Source organism: Piliocolobus tephrosceles, chromosome 17, assembly GCF_002776525.5.
Source record: "Piliocolobus tephrosceles isolate RC106 chromosome 17, ASM277652v3, whole genome shotgun sequence".
Classification (NCBI taxonomy): Eukaryota; Metazoa; Chordata; class Mammalia; order Primates; family Cercopithecidae; genus Piliocolobus; species Piliocolobus tephrosceles.
In genome coordinates, this window is record NC_045450.1 from 70485223 (window position 1) to 70504213 (window position 18991).

At 50.8% G+C, this 18991-nt stretch overlaps 2 protein-coding genes across 4 annotated transcripts in view; one reads left to right on the forward strand and one right to left on the reverse strand.

The window, feature by feature from the left end:
* Positions 1–8316, reverse strand: part of EMC8 (ER membrane protein complex subunit 8) — a 22080-nt gene extending 13764 nt beyond the window's left edge. Inside the window, exon 1 of one of the 2 annotated variants that reach the window (XM_023229025.1) lies at positions 7773–8316. In XM_023229025.1, coding sequence (XP_023084793.1) covers positions 7773–8003 — 231 coding nt within the window. In that variant the 5' untranslated portion in view covers positions 8004–8316. The remainder of the gene's footprint in view (positions 1–7772) is intronic. The other variant, XM_023229024.2, reaches the window with a different exon arrangement.
* Positions 8244–15471, forward strand: LOC111553886. Of its 2 annotated transcripts, none has more exons than XM_023229026.3 (5): positions 8244–8459; positions 9936–10009; positions 13552–13719; positions 14402–14533; positions 15222–15471. In XM_023229026.3, the coding sequence occupies exons 2-5, from the start codon at positions 9937–9939 to the stop codon at positions 15356–15358; spliced, it is 510 nt and encodes a 169-aa protein (XP_023084794.1). In that variant the 5' UTR covers positions 8244–8459; position 9936; the 3' UTR covers positions 15359–15471. The 2 variants fall into 2 exon arrangements, with proteins under 2 accessions (XP_023084794.1, XP_023084795.1); XM_023229027.3 differs by having other exon boundaries at positions 13555–13719.
* The last annotated feature ends 3520 nt before the right edge of the window (positions 15472–18991 follow it).

Here is an 18991-nt window from a genome sequence, read left to right on the forward strand (position 1 = left end):
TGGACATATTTGGGGGGTTATTACTCAGCTGACCACACCATACAACATTTTCTAGGAAAAGCACAGGATATATTTTTTATTCAGCTACAGGCAACTTCCCGAAGACCCCCAGCAGCAGTCTCAGTTGGCTCCTCCATTTCTTTCCAGGGCTGAAGCCACCTGGTCAGGACTCGTAGCCCAGTAAACACATATGGTATCACCTTGTACCCGCTCTCAGAGCACAGAAAGCACCTGGTACAAAAGATGATTCCTATGACAAACACCATGTATATCTCAACTCACATTTTGCCTGCTGAGGGACGAATTCCTGTAAGAAAACTCCAAGGGCCCAACCAAACTCCAGCAGAAAAATGTCATGACCTGGAACTTCCAGTAGACTGCTTTGAAGAGGTTGCCCTTAAAGTGAATCAGGTCACAAAAGCTCTGGCCTGGCTTTAGAATTTAGAACTTTTGGCCAGGCACGGTGGCTCAAGCCTGTAATCCCAGCACTTTGGGAGGCCGAGACGGGCAGATCACGAGGTCAGGAGATCGAGACCACCCGGCTAACATGGTGAAATCCCGTTTCTACTAAAAAATACAAAAAGCTAGCCGGGCGAGGTGGCGGGTGCCTGTAGTCCCAGCTACTCGGGAGGCTGAGGCAGGAGAATGGTGTGAACCTGGGAGGCGGAGCTTGCAGTGAGCTGAGATCCAGCCACTGCACTCCAGCCTGGGCGACAGAGCGACACTTCGTCTCAAAACAAACAAACAAACAAACAAAAAACCAAAGAATTCAGAACCTCTGAATGACACACACAAGAACAACCAAGCTAGCTGCATGGATAACTATGAGGGGCACACACAGCCTGTTCACCAACTGAGGAACGGAGAACTCAAAGGGAGGAACGGAGGCTCGGCCACGCCTCAGCACTCACAGTGGCAGGGTGGACGACTTCTAATAAGAAGGGCAGTTTCCTCTGACAGGCCGGAATCTGGAACTAGGCAGCAGGTGAGAGCACCCTGGAGTTGAGTGGGCTAGGGAAAGAGGATGGGGCGTGCTGGTGGTGTGGGTGTGGGTGTGGCAGCCAGGTCTCCAGTGGCTGCAGGGTCCTGTCCTCAGCCCAAATGGCTCCCGCATGAAAAGCTGCGGTGGATCTAAGTGGCAGCTACACTCCAGGCAACTAGCTTCCTCCGAAGCGAGGCAAGACAAGGCAGGGCTGAGAAGCCACCCAACCTCTGTTCCCAACGAATCCATTTCCATGTCCCTGCTTCGCTGTATGACACCCCATACCCTGATGCGCATCTTGTGAAAAATCAAGATGAGAATAACAGTCCAGGAGAAAACTCTGCGGAGACTGTTGTCAATGTAGTCAAACTGACTCTGAATACAGACACCTTCCACATCCTGCACTTACTCATGCAATTTCATTTACTTTTGGGGAGACAGGACATTTTCACCTCAGCAGGAGTCTACCTACCACCCCTTTTTGGCTCAATGCCCTTTTTGGCTGCCTCTGTTCCAGACATGGAAGAGAACCACGAAAAGGGCTGGGGCCACCCCATTCATTCCCAACTAGACTCTGCACAGAGGCAGTAACTTCTCCCGGCAGCCTTGCAAACATCTGCACTGGCCCCCCACGCCCCTTGTGTAAAAGGGACTGTACAATAACTGTAAAGAAGGCGAGGAAGGCCGGGCGCGGTGGCTCAAGCCTGTAATCCCAGCACTTTGGGAGGCCGAGACGGGTGGATCACGAGGTCAGGAGATCGAGACCATCCTGGCTAATACGGTGAAACCCCGTCTCTACTAAAAAAATACAAAAAACTAGCCGGGCAACGAGGCGGGCGCCTGTAGTCCCAGCTACTCGGGAGGCTGAGGCAGGAGAATGGCGTGAACCCGGGAGGCGGAGCTTGCAGTGAGCTGAGATCCGGCCACTGCACTCCAGCCTGGGCAGCAGAGCAAGACTCCGTCTCAAAAAAAAAAAAAAAAAAAAAGAAGGCGAGGAAGGGACCACAACTTGCCATTTACCAACAAGCTGAGGGTAACCGGCTGAGCCTTCTTATCTGTAGCAAAAAGTAGGCCTTGAAGTTCAGAAGCAGAGGAATTGTTATTTTCACTGAGAAGGAAAGCTTTCTCAAGTCAGCTGCTGATTTTTCTATGGAATGAGAAGAGCGGGAACCATGAAAGAAGAGCTTGGGAAGTCAAAGGGACCGAGATGGAGGGTGAAGTTCAGGGGGAAGAACTCAAAGGGGGAACCAGAGCAGCCCTCTCCGCATTCCCAAGGTGGCACGTGAATGTTCTGGAGATGAACAAAGGGCAGGAGGGAGTAGGGGCATAGGAGAGCTCCAGGGCAGCTGCTGTGTAGAGGAGCAGGGGGCAGGCCCACATGGAGGCCACAGCAAGAATTCTAGCCTGAAATCATGGTGATGAGGCCAGTGAGCAAGCAAGTCATCTGAGCAGAACGTAACAGAAAGCTGCTCCACCGCACTAGAAATCAACGAGGGGAAAAGGGCAAAAAGGGATTAGAGAAACAGGTTCAAGCTAATTTTCCTACTAACATTTTATGGGTTTCTGCTATTAAAAATAATTCCTTCACTACCTACGTCAAAGGGTTATAAGGATAAATAAGTTAATAGGCGTAAGTACTTAAAAAAATAAAAAGCATGCACAAATGCAAGGATTTTTTTTTAATGGAAAATAACGAAAAGCCTTTCAAAGGAATCTAATGTTGCCCTTTGATGGACAGTCTATGGTCTTTCTCCCTTATCAAAAACAATTCCAATAAGAAGCTCTCTGCATAGAACAGAGCCATGAGAATAAGGCCTCATTTACACAGCTGCATGGATTTAGATGTTTTGTTAAAACCGCATCTTCTATGGCTGATAACCTCATAAACTACGGCTCAAACACTGAGAGTTTTCATTGCCTTCAGGTTAGAAAGTCACTAAGTCAAAAGGGGAATAATATAAATAGCTTAACTGAAGTACAAAATTCGTGGATGGACTCCAGCTGCAAATTTTCCTCTGTAACTTTCCTCTGAATGTTATTTCATGGGCACTGGATTGCTGTCTTTTTCATATTTGTCAACTGCTGAGGGAATGAGTTTTCGTGAATATGAGAAAATTCTCGTTAGGGCCGGGCACGGTGGCTCACGTCTGTAATCCTAGCACTTTGGGAGGGTGAGGCAAGCAGATTGCTTGAGCTCAGGAGATTGAGACCAGCCTGGGCGACACGGTGAAACCCTGTCTCTACTAAAATAAAAAGGAACTAGCCGGGCATGGCGGTGTGCGCTGGTAGTCCCAGCGACTCCACAGGCTGAGGCAGGAGCATTGCTTGAATCTGGGAGGTGGGGGTCGCAGTGAGCCGAGATCACTCCACTGCACTCCAGCCTCGGTGACAGAGCGAGACTCCATCTCGGAAGAGTCAGTACAAATAACTACTGCTTAGCAAAACTTACTGCTTGTTTTCACTGCTGAAGAGTAGTTACTGCAGGGAGTCTAGTGTGGCCCTAACTTGCTGGATGGACTCATGTGGTGAGCGGAGGTGCTGGAGGCTGGATGTCCACAGTGCAGAGTTTAACTAGGAACAAGGTGAGGGAGCAAGGTCAGAGCAGGCCCCTGCGGTGCCCGGTGCCCTGTGCCCTCTCACGCTCAGGCAGCAGGCAGTCAAGGTCCCCTCTGGGCATCTTCCCTCCCTGGTAAGTGGTCTGGGAGGCAGCCCTGCTCCCTGGGGAAAATTCACGTACAGGTGACTTGAATGCAGTTGTTTACAGTTCCTGGGTTTAACTCTATCAAGTACTGCATTCATATCCCATAGTCGGAACAGAAGTGTTCAACTCTGTCAAGGTTACTTAAGAATGAGAAGAATAAGCGATATCTGACATTCCAAGTGAGGTTCAAGTTTGTCTTCAAGAAGCTCCTAGAAGTTTCTGGCAGGATTTTACATGGCTAGCAGCCACATCTTCTTCTCCCACCCCTGGGCTGGTCCTTATTTGCTCTGTGACTCCTCCTCCACTCAACCCATAAAAGCCAGCGTGTTCGCCACGCCACGTTCCTGGGGTGTGATGAGAGATACTGGTTTTCCTTCCCGTTCCTGGCTCCTCACTGCCCTGGTTAGTCTTGTTAGAATGCCAGGTGTGTGAGCCTCAGGGGTGCTAGGACCCCACCTTCTCCTGCCCTCCTTCCACTCCATTGCTCCCCTCTCCACCTTGCTGACGGTGGGTCTTAAGATCCTCCAGGAGAGGGTCCCCCCTAGATCCCGGGGGAAGGAATGCTGATGTCATGAAGCTCCCATAAAAACCCAAGAGGGCAGGGAGCTTCCTTGCCCCTTCCCCACACCTTGCCCTGTGTGTCTCTTCATCTGTATCCTTTGCAGCGTCCTGTATAATAAACCGAAAAACATAAGGGTTTCCCTGAGCACTGTGAGTTGTTCCAGCAAATTAATCAAATCCAAACAGGAGGCCAAGGAAATCCCACCTTGAAGCTGGGGGGTCAGAAGTTCCAGAGCCTGGACTTGCTGCTGAGCCCTCAACCTGTGGGCTCTGACACTATCTCCAGGTAGGTAGTGTCAGAACAGAACGCGGGGACACCTAGCTGATGCCCGCTCCTTGGTGTGTGGGGAAACTCCTACACATCTGGTCACAGAAGTCTTCTTCTGTGTTGACTGTTGGTGGTGAGAGCAGAAGAAACATGCAGTTGGAGAGCTTCTCCCTACGCAGTCCCCAAGCGTTATGACCTGCTCTCATGGCTTCAGAAGTCATTGGCACACTGTTAGTTCTCAGTCTACATCTCTGGTCTCTGAACCCAGACCCATTCTTCACCTTTCAACCTAGGACTTCTTCATTTGAACATCTCGAACTTAACATACCCCAATCAGAAGTAATCACCCCCTCCCAGACCTGTTTCTCGGCCTCTTCCCTCAACAAATGGCACCACCGCACCATCACCATCGTCCCAGCGCACAAGCTAGAAACCTAGGTACACCCTCACTTCTTTTCCCCTAGGTCCACGCACGATTAGTCACCAAGACCTGTGGATTCTCCCGCTTGCCCTTTCTTCTGTCCCCTTCTCCGTACCCACGCTGCACTCAGTTCTGCCACTTCCCTGCCTCTAGTCTTGGGTGTAGGGTGTACTCTTGTCTCCAGCATCCTCTCTGCTAAAGGCTGGGGCCATCACTTGAAGGCACAGATCTGATCATGCACCTCTCCTCCAGTGGTTTCCATCTGTCCTCAGGATGGTGCCCAAATGCCTCTGCATGATCTACAAAGTCACTACAAAGCAACCTGTCCACCACTCAACTCTCTCTGCCCACTGCCCCTTTACACTCCATCCTATTGCTCTCTCCAAACTCCCCTACCTGCTCTCCTCTTCTGCCCACTATTTTCTCCTGCTCTTTGCACATGCCGGTACCTTGAATGCTCTCCCTCCATCCCCCATCTCCTGAGGGTCAAGGGCTGGCCCACTACTTGCATGACCCTTTCTCTGGGCAACCTGACTGCCCTGACTGCCCAAGCCTAGGCTAGCTGACTTCTCTCGAATCCCTTGCCACTTTTTTACTAAGTTCCGCCTGTGAGGTTCAGGTACTGTGCCTGTTGGCTTGCTGCACCTTCAAGTGCTAAGCAGGTACTGTGTTTCATCCACAGCCATATCCCTCCTCAGCACAGGCCTGGCGCAAAGCAGACACTCAAAAACATTTATTAGAAAAGTGAATGAATAATCCTGCATAAATGCTACTGATGAATCTAGCTCCCTGCAAGTCAATGCATTTCACAGATCCAATAATTCTCTTGATAACAGAACAATTAAGATGGTTAGAAAGGCTGGGCGCAGTGGCTCATGACTAGAATCCCAGTACTTTGGAATGTGGAGGCGGGCCTATTACCTGAGGTAAGGAGTTCAAGACCAGCCTGGTCAACATGGTGAAACACCATCTCTACTAAAAACACAAAAATTAGCTGGGTGTGGTGGTGGGCGCCTGGATTCCCAGCTACCCGGGAGGCTGAGGCAGGAGAATCACCTGAACCCGGGAGGCGGAGGTTGCAGGGAGCCGAGATCATGCCAATGCACTCCAGGCTGGGTGACAAGAGCGAAATTCCATCTCAAAAAAACAAAAAGATGGTTGGAAAGACCTGGATTAAAACATACACATCCCCCCCCCAGTGGTGTTTCAGTACTGACAGCACATTTCTTCAAGAGCTAAAATATTTGGTTTTATAAATATCACCTAAGTATTATAATCATCTGAATCCTACCCGGAAATTATATGAAGTTTAACTTCAACAGGCACTCAAGGATGTGCCCAGTAACCTTACGCCAGGACTGTTTGCCCAAAGATACTTCTTGCTTGCCCACAACTGACTTGGATGTCATAATTAGGTAAGTTATGAAACGGTAGATTATGAAATGGCTTCGTTTTACTTGGTGGCAGGGACACAGATAAAGAAATTCTACTTATGCCTTCTCAAGCTTAGCTACTTCTTACATGAATTAGCTACTATTTTTTGGCATCACAGTATATTTTTAAATGAAAAACAAACAGCATCTCAGTTCAGGTATGTAGGTCTCAGGCTACGGTTTACTTTTCCTTCAAGTTTTAACCACTCGATAGAATTTATAGATGGTCTTTTTCCCTTCATTCATCACCGTAACTGAAAAGATACTGCCTAAAATTCAGTTACCAACTAGTCTACCTGCATGCTACATCTTTTTCCCACTGTATTTCAATAAAGCTGTCATTGCAAACAAAACCATAAAGGCGTGTTGGATAGATCGTCTGCTCCTGCTGTTTAATTTCACAGAAATTTTTTTTTTTCTTTGAGACGGAGTCTTGCTCTGCTGCCCAGGCTGGAGTGCAGTGGCGCGATCTCAGCTCACTGCAACCTGTGCCTCCTGGGTTCAAGCGATTCTCTTGCCTCAGCCTCCCGAGTAGCTGGGATTACAGGTGCCTGCCACCACGCCTGGCTAATTTTTGTATTTTTAGTAGAGACGGGGTTTCACCATGTTGGTCAGAATGGTCTCAAACTCCCGACCTCAGGTGATCCGCCTGCCTTGGCCTCCCAAAGTGTTGGGATTACAGGCGTGAGCCACCGCGCCCGGCCCCACAGAAATTCTCTAGCTTTTAAAAGCCATGGAAGCATTCTAGATAAGTTGTTAACCACTAGCGACTCGCACCTCTGGGAAGCCGCAGCCCCAGACCCCACTCGCGCTCCTTATACAAAGCTCAGGCACATTCAAGGGGAGCGAGGCCTGAGATGCATCACTGGAAGACACAGCTCTGATCTGGCAACTCTACCTTTCTAGAAGCGTCCGAGCTCCAGGGTGCCCGAGTACCGACAGCCAAAGACTCACAGCATTTACACTCTGCCAGATAAGGAATCGGCTCTGTGAAGGTGCGAAGAACCAAATGCTAGCGATTAATGTCCCAACAACGTGAAAACTTCCTGCAACTCGAAATCCTCAATGGAAACTCTTGTCGAATCCTTGTCGAAACCAAATTAACGATGACTTGTTTCTACAAAGGCTACTGATTTCAGGAAACTAACGTATAACTGGTCGCCTTAAAGCGCCTCTACAAGCATCCACGACGGTTAAAGTCGCTGCTACTACGAGACGCCATTTATTCAGCGCCAAGACCCAAGCGCCGTCGTGGATCACCCCATTCCTGGCCACGGCCACCCTAGGGAGCGGGTCCTGGGATAGGAGCCTGCTGGAGGGCGGCCGCTGGGCCAGCTGCCTCGCTGCTGACTGAGGGGAGGCCAGCCTGCCTGCAAGGGCGGGGAAGGGGCCCTTTCCGCGCTTACCAGGGTGAGGGCCACCTCCAGCATGGGGGCGAGGGCCAGGGTGCCGTGGAAGAGGGGGATGCAGTCCACGAAGAGGGTGTGGTGGGCGCCCGGGCCGCCCAGGGGGAGGTGCTCCTTACGCGGCTTCTGCTTCTCGGCCACCAGGAGCCCGTTGACGGCGCAGTGCGGGTACTTGGCGCCGTGCAGCACCATCTTGCAGTAGGCCTGGGTGGTCAGCTTCACCCCGGGCATGCTGACCCGGGAGGGCCCCGAGGCCCCTGGGCGCGCGGCTGAGGCCTGGACCCGCTGCCCGGCCGCGCGGCGCCTCAGCCGAGAAGCGGGACGAGTCGGCGGCGATTGATGGCGCGGCCGCGGGCTGGTGGGGGGACCCCTCAGGCCCGGTCCCGTTCGGGCCTCGGCTGCTCGAAAAGCGACTCGCACCTCTGGGAAGCCGCAGCCCCAGACCCCACTCGCGCTTCTCGCCCGGCGCCGCCGGAAAGCGGCCTCTCCAACGCCTGCCGGAAAGCAGCCCGGCCCGGCATTTTACGACGTTCTCAGCGCTACCCTTTTCCGCTCCACGGTGACCTCCGCGCGGCCGGGTGCAGGCGGAGTCTTCCTCGATCCCGTGGTGCTCCGCGGCGCGGCCTTGCTCTCTTCCGGTAGCGGGACACCGGGCGTAGAGGGCGGTCGCAGAGGCAGTGGCGGCAGGTGAGGCAGGAGGTGGCCGGTGCGGGGCCGTCGGGCCGGGTCGGGGGACCGGGAGCCGTCGAGTCTGCACGCCCGCAACCTGGCCGCCCGGCTTCCGCAGGAAGCACTGAATGGGCCTCGGAGCCAGGTGACATTGAGGCCGGCCCGCGGGCACTCCGGCCTCCGTGGCTCCAGGCTTGGGGGGCCGTCCCGAAGCTCCCGGTCCGTCTTCGCAGGTCGCGCGGCGGCTGCGGGCCGGCCTCGGTCACTGACCTTGGGAGCGCCCGCTGACCGAGGGCGCAGGCTATGGGGAGGCGGGCCCGCGCTCTGTACCTGCAGCCTCCGCCCTTGCTCCTTCAAAGGTCCCTGCAACCCCTCCTGGGTTTTGCGGGGCTCCCGGGCGGCGCTCGGCTTCCTAGCCTGGAGGGCACCAGTTTCCAGTTGTTTCCAGTTGTTTGCTCACGCAAGGGCTAGGCCCAAGGAGAGAAGTTAGACGCGGGCGTTCAGCCCTGACGTCATGCTTGTTTATTCTGCCCCGAGGAGGGTATTTTCCCACATCACCCTCACCATTCCTCCGAAGGGTCGATTTAAAGGGGGCGGTGTAGGGTAGATGGACCTGAATCGAGGAGGACCGGGGGGAGGCGGGGGTCTACCAGGTTTTCCGCTCTCCTCAGGGATTGGAAATTGACCGGGGCAGTGTTGGCAGCCTTCTCCAATTTCCCCTTCTAGTCTATGTATATGCGGTGTTAGGTTTTAAACAAATACTCAGTTGAATGTGATGCGTGCCACCATCCCTGTGAGCTGTTACCTCCCCCCACCGCCCCCTGAAGAATGGAGCCTGTAACGGCAGCACAGTGCTTTAATGATCTCTAGCGTTTTCACAGTCGCCTTGTTAACATTTTTTCTTCTTGCCTTTTTTTGTTTGTTTGAGACGAAGTCTTGCTCTCGTTGCCCAGGCTGGGATGCAGTGGTGCGGTCTCGGCTCACTGCAATCTCTACCTCCCGGGTTCAAGCGATTCTCCTACCTCAGCCTCCCAAGTAGCTGGCATTACAGGCGCTCACTACCATGCCTGGCTAATTTTTGTATTTTTAGTAGAGACGGGATTTCACCGTGTTGGCCAGGCTGGTCTCGAACTCCTGACCTCAGGTGATCCGTCCGCCTCGGCCTCCCAAAGTGCTGGGATTACCAGCGTGAGCCACTGTGCCTGGCCTTTCCTTGTTTTTTTAAAAAGACCAATGTTCTGTTAATTGCCTGAAGCTCGTATATATTATGGCAGTTGATTTATAATGAAGCTCCTTAAAAGCATGCCAACTACTAAGAAAAACCTCATCCTAGGTTATTTTATGAGTTCAAAGACAGTAGTAAAGAATGGATCATTTGCGTTGGGGAGAAGCAACCAAAAGAATTTAATTCCAAAATGCTCTGGGGCAAAAAGAAGACTCATTCCTTGCTGTTTGCCCTTATTCATAGAGAAGGTGTACATTTTTATCTTTCAGAATGTTGGCTACCAGGGTATTTAGCCTAGTTGGCAAGCGAGCAATTTCCACCTCTGTGTGTGCACGAGCACATGGTAAGTGTGACTTTTCTTACTTTTGAATAGGCTGAGCTAATTTCATTTTGCTCCTACTGTGTATAAGGCCTTGTGCTGGAGTTTTAAAGACCTTAGTTTGGCTCTTGAGGGTCTTTAGGGGAGATACAAATATTCTCACAAGGCTGGGTTCTAGATTAAGAAGTGTTTAGGAATCAAATTGAATCTCTTCTGGATCTTTGGTGATACCGGTATTTCCCCCCTTACCCTTCCCTTCCTTTCCACTTTTTTAAGCTTCAAGATCTACCCCTTTCAAAAGATCTTCTGCACCAAAACTAACCTTAATGACCTCCCTCCCCACCTTGCCCCCACAGCTCCCAACCATTTGCATCACGTCTGTTTACATAATAGAGACAATGGAAACGGAAGAACCTGGGCTTCATAGCCTGAGCTGGGTTTTCATCTCATTTCTGTCAAGGACTAGCTACTGAAGCTTAGGAATCTCTTTGCTCACCTGAAGTATATGGACAGAGCTTAGTTCTGTGTCTGGCATACAGCACATTTAGTTTTGCATGTATCTGGCATCTATCTACTTTATACCAGACACTGTTAGGCACCGAGAAGAAAAAGAAGATGAAATACACACTCTTTCCAGGAGGCTGTTTGCAATCTGAAGAGGGACAGATGGATGAAGACAGTGTTTTATTAAGAGATGGCTCCTGGGTAGAAGCCTTTAGCCCGATGTGGGGTTCAGGGAAGGCTTCTGGAAGAAACTCTCCATGTAGCCTCTGTAGAGTCTGCACCCTGCCTGGTTAGAGTTGGTCTTGCCTGCCTTTCTGATCTCATTACTGACTGTTGTACTCAAAAACCAAAAACCACCATCAGAACCACCCCTCCCCACTTGCTCACTGCCCCAGCCCCCGGCCTTACACCATTCCTCCCGTAGAGCCCTGAGTTGTGGATGGTCACTTCTGTCTAATCATTCACCCTCAATACAAATGTGCTTTTAGAACGGCCTCTCCTGACCACCCTTTGTCAGGAAGCTCCCTGTCACTTCACCTTGCTGTGCTTTTCCTTATAACACTGGATGCCTCATGAATGCATGTCTGTTTGAGTATCGTCTCAGCCTGTTCGAGTTAAGCCTTTTGAGGCTGGGGACCCTGCCTGTCTTACTCATTGCTGTATCTCCAGCACACAGGAGGCAGATGAAGACGAACTGCAGGCTCTTAGACAAGTCTTGTCTGTTAACTTTTAACTTATGTAAGTCACACATGAATAATACATGAAATGTTCTCAACATAAGATATTAAAGCAGTCTGGAATATCATCAGCCGTCACTGAAGTCAGTTAGGATATTTGCATGGTGATGCACCTGAGTGAGGAGCACCCAGATATACTACATCTCCCCAGGAGAGGCTCAGCAGAAATCTGTCCATGTTGAAGCAGTGACAAACATTCATTAGAATCTGGAGTCTGTTTTTCTCTCTCTTTAGAAGAAATGTTTGGTATATTAACCATTGCTTTTCCCTTAATTGCTGGGGGACCAGGCCTGAAGCTCTGAAGAACCCCTGAAACCATGAATTGGTCATTCTTATTCTGGAAGATGCAATTTTAAGGTTTGCATGCGCCAAGGTTTTGAAGGTTTACATCCTGGTTTTTAGTATATTCATATAATGAGTTTTGTCATTAGCACCACAGTCGATTCTAGAACATTCTCCTCATCCATATTAACATTTGTTTTTAATAACTCTCGTGTAAGCTGAGTGTTTTAAACTTTAGAAACCTCTTGGGGGGGTGCTGAACTTGATAAAAATATTCAGTATACAACTGTTCTTTATAGTTCACTAATCATTTTCATAGAATTAGGGTTTTAAAATTAGAAAGTAATTCAGGCCATTTCCATCTCATGTCCCTCAAATCCCACCTCAGTTTTGGGATGAGGTGTCAAGTATAAGTTTGCAAGTACACTAGTCATTTGCATGGCTAAGATAAACGTGTAGAGAACTCTGTATATGACTTTGCTTAAAGCTGAATGTTGATTTACTGTTCACATGATTTGGGAGATTTTAGTCCCTGGGATTGAGCTAATGGAGTTGAAGCATTGTTGTGGGCATCGTACCTCCAGACCAGTGTGTAACACAAAGAATTCTTGCAGATGTAGGACAGAATTGGAGAAACAGCTTCTAACAGTGGGACGACTAAGTACAACCAAGCTATTCCTTACCTGTCTGATTTCTGAACTTTTTCCCTCATGATACCTGTTGCTTTGAAGGCACTAAAATAACAGAAGCAGATAGAGCAGAAATCCTCACTCAGATCTTCCTGCCTCCTACGTGTAACAGTTTGTGGCTTGCCTTGTCAGTTTTGTGTGTTTCATTACATGTATGTGAGTATGTGCACATGATTTCCGGAAAGGAGAAGCGCACGACGTTGCCCATGCTCTGTGACTCCTGAGTGCACACTCCCTCTGCATTCGGGCTCCTAGGTCGGCCTCATCCTGTGGACGTTGCCCCTTGTTTCCTGCCATCCACACATTCCTGATGACCCCCTGCTCTACTCTTTCTCCAGAGTACTTTTTCCAAACATGTGATTTGCACATTTGTTATGTTTATTGTTTGTTCTCCACTTTTAGAAGTGTAAGTGCCACTAGGCAGGAGTGACCAATTTGTTCACTGATGATCCCAGATCTCTAGAACCCTGCCTTGCCTGTAGAGGGTGCTTGGTAAATATGTTTTGAATGAATGGCTCCATGATCCTCATTTCTAAGAGCTAGCACGATTTCTTAGTCCTGGTTGGACACAGGTTCCCTGGAACAGTGCTGTCGTGGTTATCTTTTCACGTGTCTTTGTTTCTGAACTTGAAACGCTTTCAGTGTTTTATAGTTTTTGTTCTTCCTCATTAGTTTGAGTCCCTTGCAGATAGGCTTTCAGTTTGTCCAGTCTCCTGTTCAGGGAGCCCTGAGGGCCTTGGACCACGTCTGCAGGTAGCTGTTTTTTATTTTTATTTTTTATTTTTTATTTTGAGATGAAGTCTCGCTCTGTCGCCAGGCTGGAGTGCAGCGGTGCGATCTCAGCTTATTGCAACCTCTGCCTCCCGGGTTCAAACGATTCTTCTGCCTTAGCCTTCCAAGTAGCTGGGATTACAGGTGTGTGCCACCACGCCCGGCTAATTTTTTGTATTTTTAGTAGAGACAGGGTTTCAGCATATTAGCCAGGATGGTCTCGATCTCCTGACCTCATGATCCGCCAGCCTCGGCCTCCCAAAGTGCTGGGATTACAGGTGTGAGCCACCGCGCCCGGCCCTGTAGGTAACTGTTAATGTAGGAAGTGCTGGCTCTGGGCACCTTGGCCCCAGGATTCATTAGCAGCTGCCCCGGTGGGTTTTTGTTGGCCGTGATGAAAAGCGCTTCTGTTCCGCCTCCACCACACTCCTGCAGCTGTTTAAACAGTGGATGTGACCCCCTGAGATGACCCAGGGTTTCAAGGTGTGCACACGTGTGTGTGTTTTGGTTTTCAGAAGTATCACCTTGTGTGTGACTCTCAACCTACATGGATTTTCGAAGATTTATTCAATGTGTTTTTCAGAAGGTGTTGTGAAGAGGGAAGACTTTTCGCTCCCAGCTTACGTGGATCGGCGTGACTATCCCTTGCCGGATGTGGCCCATGTCAAGCACCTGTCCGCCAGCCAGAAGGCCTTGAAGGAGAAGGAGAAGGCGTCCTGGAGCAGCCTGTCCATGGATGAGAAAGTCGAGTGTGGGTATTGAGGGAACTCACAGGCGTGCCCAGCAGCTCTGGGACGTGTTTGTGTGTGTGTGTGTGTGTGTGTGTGTGTGAGAGTGTGTGTGTGTGTGTGTGTGTGTGTGTGAGAGCCTCTGCTCACTTCTGGGCCTGCTGTCTAGAGAGCAGTCTTGCACAGGAGGGCTGCTCTGCTGGGTTTCGGGGTCACTGTCCCAGGGCCCTAGTTTTTGTGCTCTGCCAGCTGATGGGATCTTTGGCTAGGCCCCCTTCTCTGTGCTGAGTGGAGGTAGCCTCTCAGCATATCTGCTGGGTAAGACATTGTTTACTGTAACTTATTAAAAGAAACTCAGCAAAATGCATACTGTTTGGTATGAAAGGGGCATAAAAATAACGAGATTAAATAGACCCTAACACTGTAATTCAAGTAAGAAATAATTTTGCAGTTTTAATTTCCACCTAAAGGAAACTCCATGCATTTTCTTCCTTCCTTTTCCCGTCACATGCTTGCGTGGGCACGTGTGTGCACATGCCCACGTGCATGGTACATGCATGACCACGATGTGGCCCGGGTTGGTGTATCCTTCAGCTCTGTGTTTCCTCCCTCACAAGTGTGGTTTTGAGGAGAAGTGGTTGAACGTTGCAGAGGAGGGAGCTGCTGACCTTTGTGCCTGTAAATGGCTGTCCTCTCTGCCCCCAGTGTATCGCATTAAGTTCAAGGAGACCTTTGCTGAGATGAACAGGGGCTCGAATGAGTGGAAGACGGTTGTGGGCACTGCCATGTTCTTCATCGGCTTCACTGCTCTCGTTATCATGTGGCAGAAGCTCTATGGTGAGTAGAGAGGGAGGAAGGCCCGGGCGCCTGGACTGGGGCTCCAGCCTGCAGTGCCCAGCGGTGGGCTGTGGGGCCTCCACACCTTGAGGCCATGAGGTAGGGACTCCATTCCATCGTTCATCTCAGGATTGTTCTCCAGGCCTTGGTGACCTGGAGAACTGAAGTGGTGGGAGGTTAGTTTATAAGCCAGCATCTGATTATTCATAGTTGACCATGCGTGTTGGGTGGTGAAATATCTTGACTACTTTGGACAGCGCACCACGTTTTCAGTAGCGGTTTATGTGCTCACCAGTCACTTAGCATCTTTTGCTAAGGGTTCTGTCCAGGCAGAACAGGCATTTTTGATGGTTTGAATGTGGATGTGGGTTAGTAACAGACCCGAATCTATTGATCTATTTGATCTTCCAGGTCACCTTGGGCTCTGTTTATTAGATCTTGTTATCCATAGCCTTTAGAGAGGACCTTAGGCTTTTAGCTTATTTTGTTGCTATCTTTTTACAAACAAAGGAATAATTTTAAAATGTCAATGTCAGTTGTCAGAAACCATGTGTTTGAGCGGGTGTTGGGTGGCAGGTGGCTCTGCTGATCTAGTGGCTGATACGTTGGGAGGATTTAACCTGTGTAAGGGATTGGCGTAGAAACAACCTGTTGAGACACCTTGCCAATAACCTGTCTCCTACCGTAGTGTACGGCCCCCTCCCGCAAACCTTTGACAAAGAGTGGGTGGCCATGCAGACCAAGAGGATGCTGGACATGAAGGTGAACCCCATCCAGGGCTTAGCTTCCAAGTGGGACTACGAAAAGAACGAGTGGAAGAAGTGAGTGAAGCTGGCCTACGCCTGCCTCTGTCACCTCCATGCAACTCCATGCCTATTTACTAGAAACCTGTTACGCCAAACAGTACTACTGCTAATAAATGACCAGTTTACGTGAAACCCTTTGTGATCAGTTCTTTAATGATGCCTAAATGAAAGCTAATTAAAACAATAGGTTTCTCCCAAGGGTCTGGAGTTAATATATTTTGGGTGCAAATGAAATGGCAAAAATCTAGTATCTTAAATTGTGTAAGGGGACATTATATAAAGACTGAAAATACAGAATCCCTTGATGTAGGAAATTTGAGGTTTTTGGCAAGAGATCGTTATGTAAGTAAAATCCCATTATACTAGGCACACCAGCAGGAGTTACCACAACCCTTTTTTTTTTTTTTGGGAGACAGAGTCTTGCTCTTGTCGCCCAGGCTGGAGTGCAACGGTGCGATCTTGGCTCACTGCAACCTCCACTTCCCCGGTTTAAGTGATTCTCCTGCCTCAGCCTCCCGAGTAGCTGGGATTACAGGTGCCCACCACCACGACCGGCTAATTTTAGTATTTTTTAGTAGAGACGGGGTATTACCATGTTGGCCAGGCTGGTCTTGAATGCCTGACCTCAGATGATCTGCCCGCCTTGGTCTCCCAAAGTGCTGGGATTACAGGTGTGAGCCACCGCGCCTGGCCTATGAACCACTTTTCTTCTGGGGCTGTACCTCCCTCCCTGCAGTTGTCACGTTGCTAGGGTGACAGCCCCACTCTGAGCTCTGACTGAGGTGTGGGTGCTGGCCCCGTCTCCCTTGGACTGCTTGTGGCCTGCTGAGCTCCCTGGCTACTCACAGCTCTTTGCTCTAAAAAGTAGTCACAAGGCCAATGTCAAAGCGGTGGTCTTACGAGCATTATCCTGGCCCCTGGCAAGCTCTCTCCAGGACTCATCCTGTTACCTGTGCCACCCAAGACCAGTTCCCAAACTGTAGACCCTGTCTGGAGAAGAGAACAAATCTTTGAATGCAGCCTGTGTGCTGAGAGTAGCAGAGATGGCTGGCAGAGAGGGGTCTCCTGCCAGCACTGGTGGGTAGGAATGAGGCAAGGGGAGAGAATGGCCCCAGAGAAGCACAGCTGTAGCCAGGAAGGGAAAGGGGCCCCTTAGAGCTTGCCCAGAGGAAGTGCGTGGGACAAGGACCTTGGCTGGCTGGAAGGTTTGGGCTAAGTTCAAAATCAAGAGCCGGCCAAATACATCCCAATCGAGTGTCTTCCAGTGCTGTAGAAACGCCCTTGATCCCTTGTTCTCCAAGGACCAGCTGAGCCCCTTGGGAGAGTGGGCTGTGGGGGGCTACAGGGCCTTGTGGAGTCTTGCCATGAGAACTAGTGCGGACCCGTTGATGGCTTAACTACAAAAGCCCACACAGCCCTGTGGGGGATGCCATTTTCAGTTCCTTGTCCAAGGGTGGGTTCCTGGGGGTGGTGGGGGAAGCTGAAGTGGTTGACCCCGGCCCCACTGGTCCCTCATCCTTTCCCTGGCTCCGGTGGAGTCACCTGCCCAGGGCCAGGCAGCAGGTCAGGCTCATCACCACCCGCATCTCCTCAGGAGAGGCCGGGAGGAAGGAGCTGTCACCCCAGGATGGAGGCAGAGGTGTCTGCCTGTGCAATCCAGCCTGCTGTACACGCCCTCTGCTTTTAACCTGGAGGAGCTCTGAGTGAATCCTCTTGAGAATAGTCAGGCTCTTCCTGGCCTTTCCCTCCTACTGCTTAGGAAGCTGTGCTCTTGACCTTTCTAAGAGAACTGCCATTTGTCCATCAGATGCAGATTCCAAAACGTGGCTGTCCATCCTGATTTTGTCCTCACGCTTAAAAAAAATGAAAATCCCTTTACTGCCATTTTAGTGGGAATTTGGGAGGCCGCAGGGGTTCATGGCTGGATTCAGCCCATGATCCTTCATTGGTCACCCACGGGCCATGGGGACGTGATGCTGACCTGACTCCAGGTGCTCACTTTCCCAGGCTCACGGGAGACAGACAGCAAGCAAAACAAATACACAGAGAAGGAGAGGATCCAGCAGGGTGGAGGGAGGGGGCACAGGGAGAAAAGGTTATGGGTGGGGGTTGGTTGGGCAGCTGTCACTGAAGAGGTGACATTTTGGCTGAGACTTGAAGATGAGATGAGCCACTCATGCTGAAGCCTGAGGGGAGGTCGGGCTGGCAGGTGGACACAGCACCAAGCATGCACGGAGGCACGATGCTGGAGGCAGAATGGGGCTTGGTGTGTTCAAAGGACAGCAAGACGGCCGCCAGGCAGAAGCACTGTGGGAGGAGGCAGGGTGGGTGCGTGGCAGGGGTCCTCAGATGCCAGGGCACATGGGCCGCAGCCCGCAGGAAGAGGAGGACCGAGCTCTTTCTGAGTGTGTGTGGTCTCATTTCACCCCTAGACTGTCCCTCCCAGGGTGCTCAGGGAAAATATTGAGGCTCCTTATTGAGGCATGAAATTGGAGCAGGAGGGCCGGGCGCGGTGGTTCAAGCCTGTAATCCCAGCACTTTGGGAGGCCGAGACGGGCGGATCACGAGGTCAGGAGATCGAGACCATCCTGGCTAACAAGGTGAAACCCCATCTCTACTAAAAAATACAAAAAACTAGCTGAGCAAGGTGGTGGGCGCCTGTAGTCCCAGCTACACAGGAGGCTGAGGCAGGAGAATGGCGTAAACCTGGGAGGCGGAGCTTGCAGTGAGCTGAGATCCGGCCACTACACTCCAGCCCGGGCAACAGAGCAAGACTCCATCTCAAAAAAAAAAAAAAAAGAAAAAAAAGAAATTGGAGCAGGAGGACTTTGAGCAAGGTGAGCCCTTGAAACAACCCAGCTTAGCTCACTGGAGGCGAGAGGGGGTCCTGTCTCCCCAGGCCTGGGCCTCAAGGGAAGATGGCTCAGACATGAGGCTCCTGACCCATCCAGGGCCTGCATCTCCGTGTGGGTCATCACAGAGACCTCGCCCTTCAGCCTAACCTTGAAGCTCCTTGGAATTTAAGATACTCCGTGCCTCTTTGCTACTCTTCTTCCTTCTGTGCTCATCTTCCTCCCAGCTGGCAGTTTTCTACTCTCCAGAATTTAAAAATTCCCGGACAGGCATGGTGTCTTGAGCCTGCAATCCCAGCTACTTGTGAGGCTTAGGTGGGAAGATTGCTTGAGGCCAGCAGTTTTTTGTTTTTTTCTTTTTTGAGACGGAGTCTCACTCTGTTGCCCAGTCTGGAGTGCAGTGGTGTGATCTCAGCTAACTGCAGTCTCTGCCTCCTGGGTTCAAGCAGTTCTTCTGGTTCAGCCTCCCAAGTAGCTGGGATTACAGGTGCACACCACCACACCTGGCTAATTTTTGTATTTTTAGTAGAGGTGGGGTTTTGCCATGTTGGCCAGGCTGGTCTCGAACTCCTGACCTAAGGTGATCCACCTGCCTCGGCCTCCCAAAGTGCTGGGATTACAGGCGTGAGCCACCGTGCCCAGCTGAGGGCTGCAGTTTTGAGACCAGCCTGGGCAACACAGCAAGAACCTGTCTTACAAAAAAAAAAAAAAAAAAAAAGCCGGGCACAGTGGCTCACGCCTGTAATCCCAGCACTTTGGGAGGCCGAGGCGGGCGGATCACGAGGTCAGGAGATCGAGAC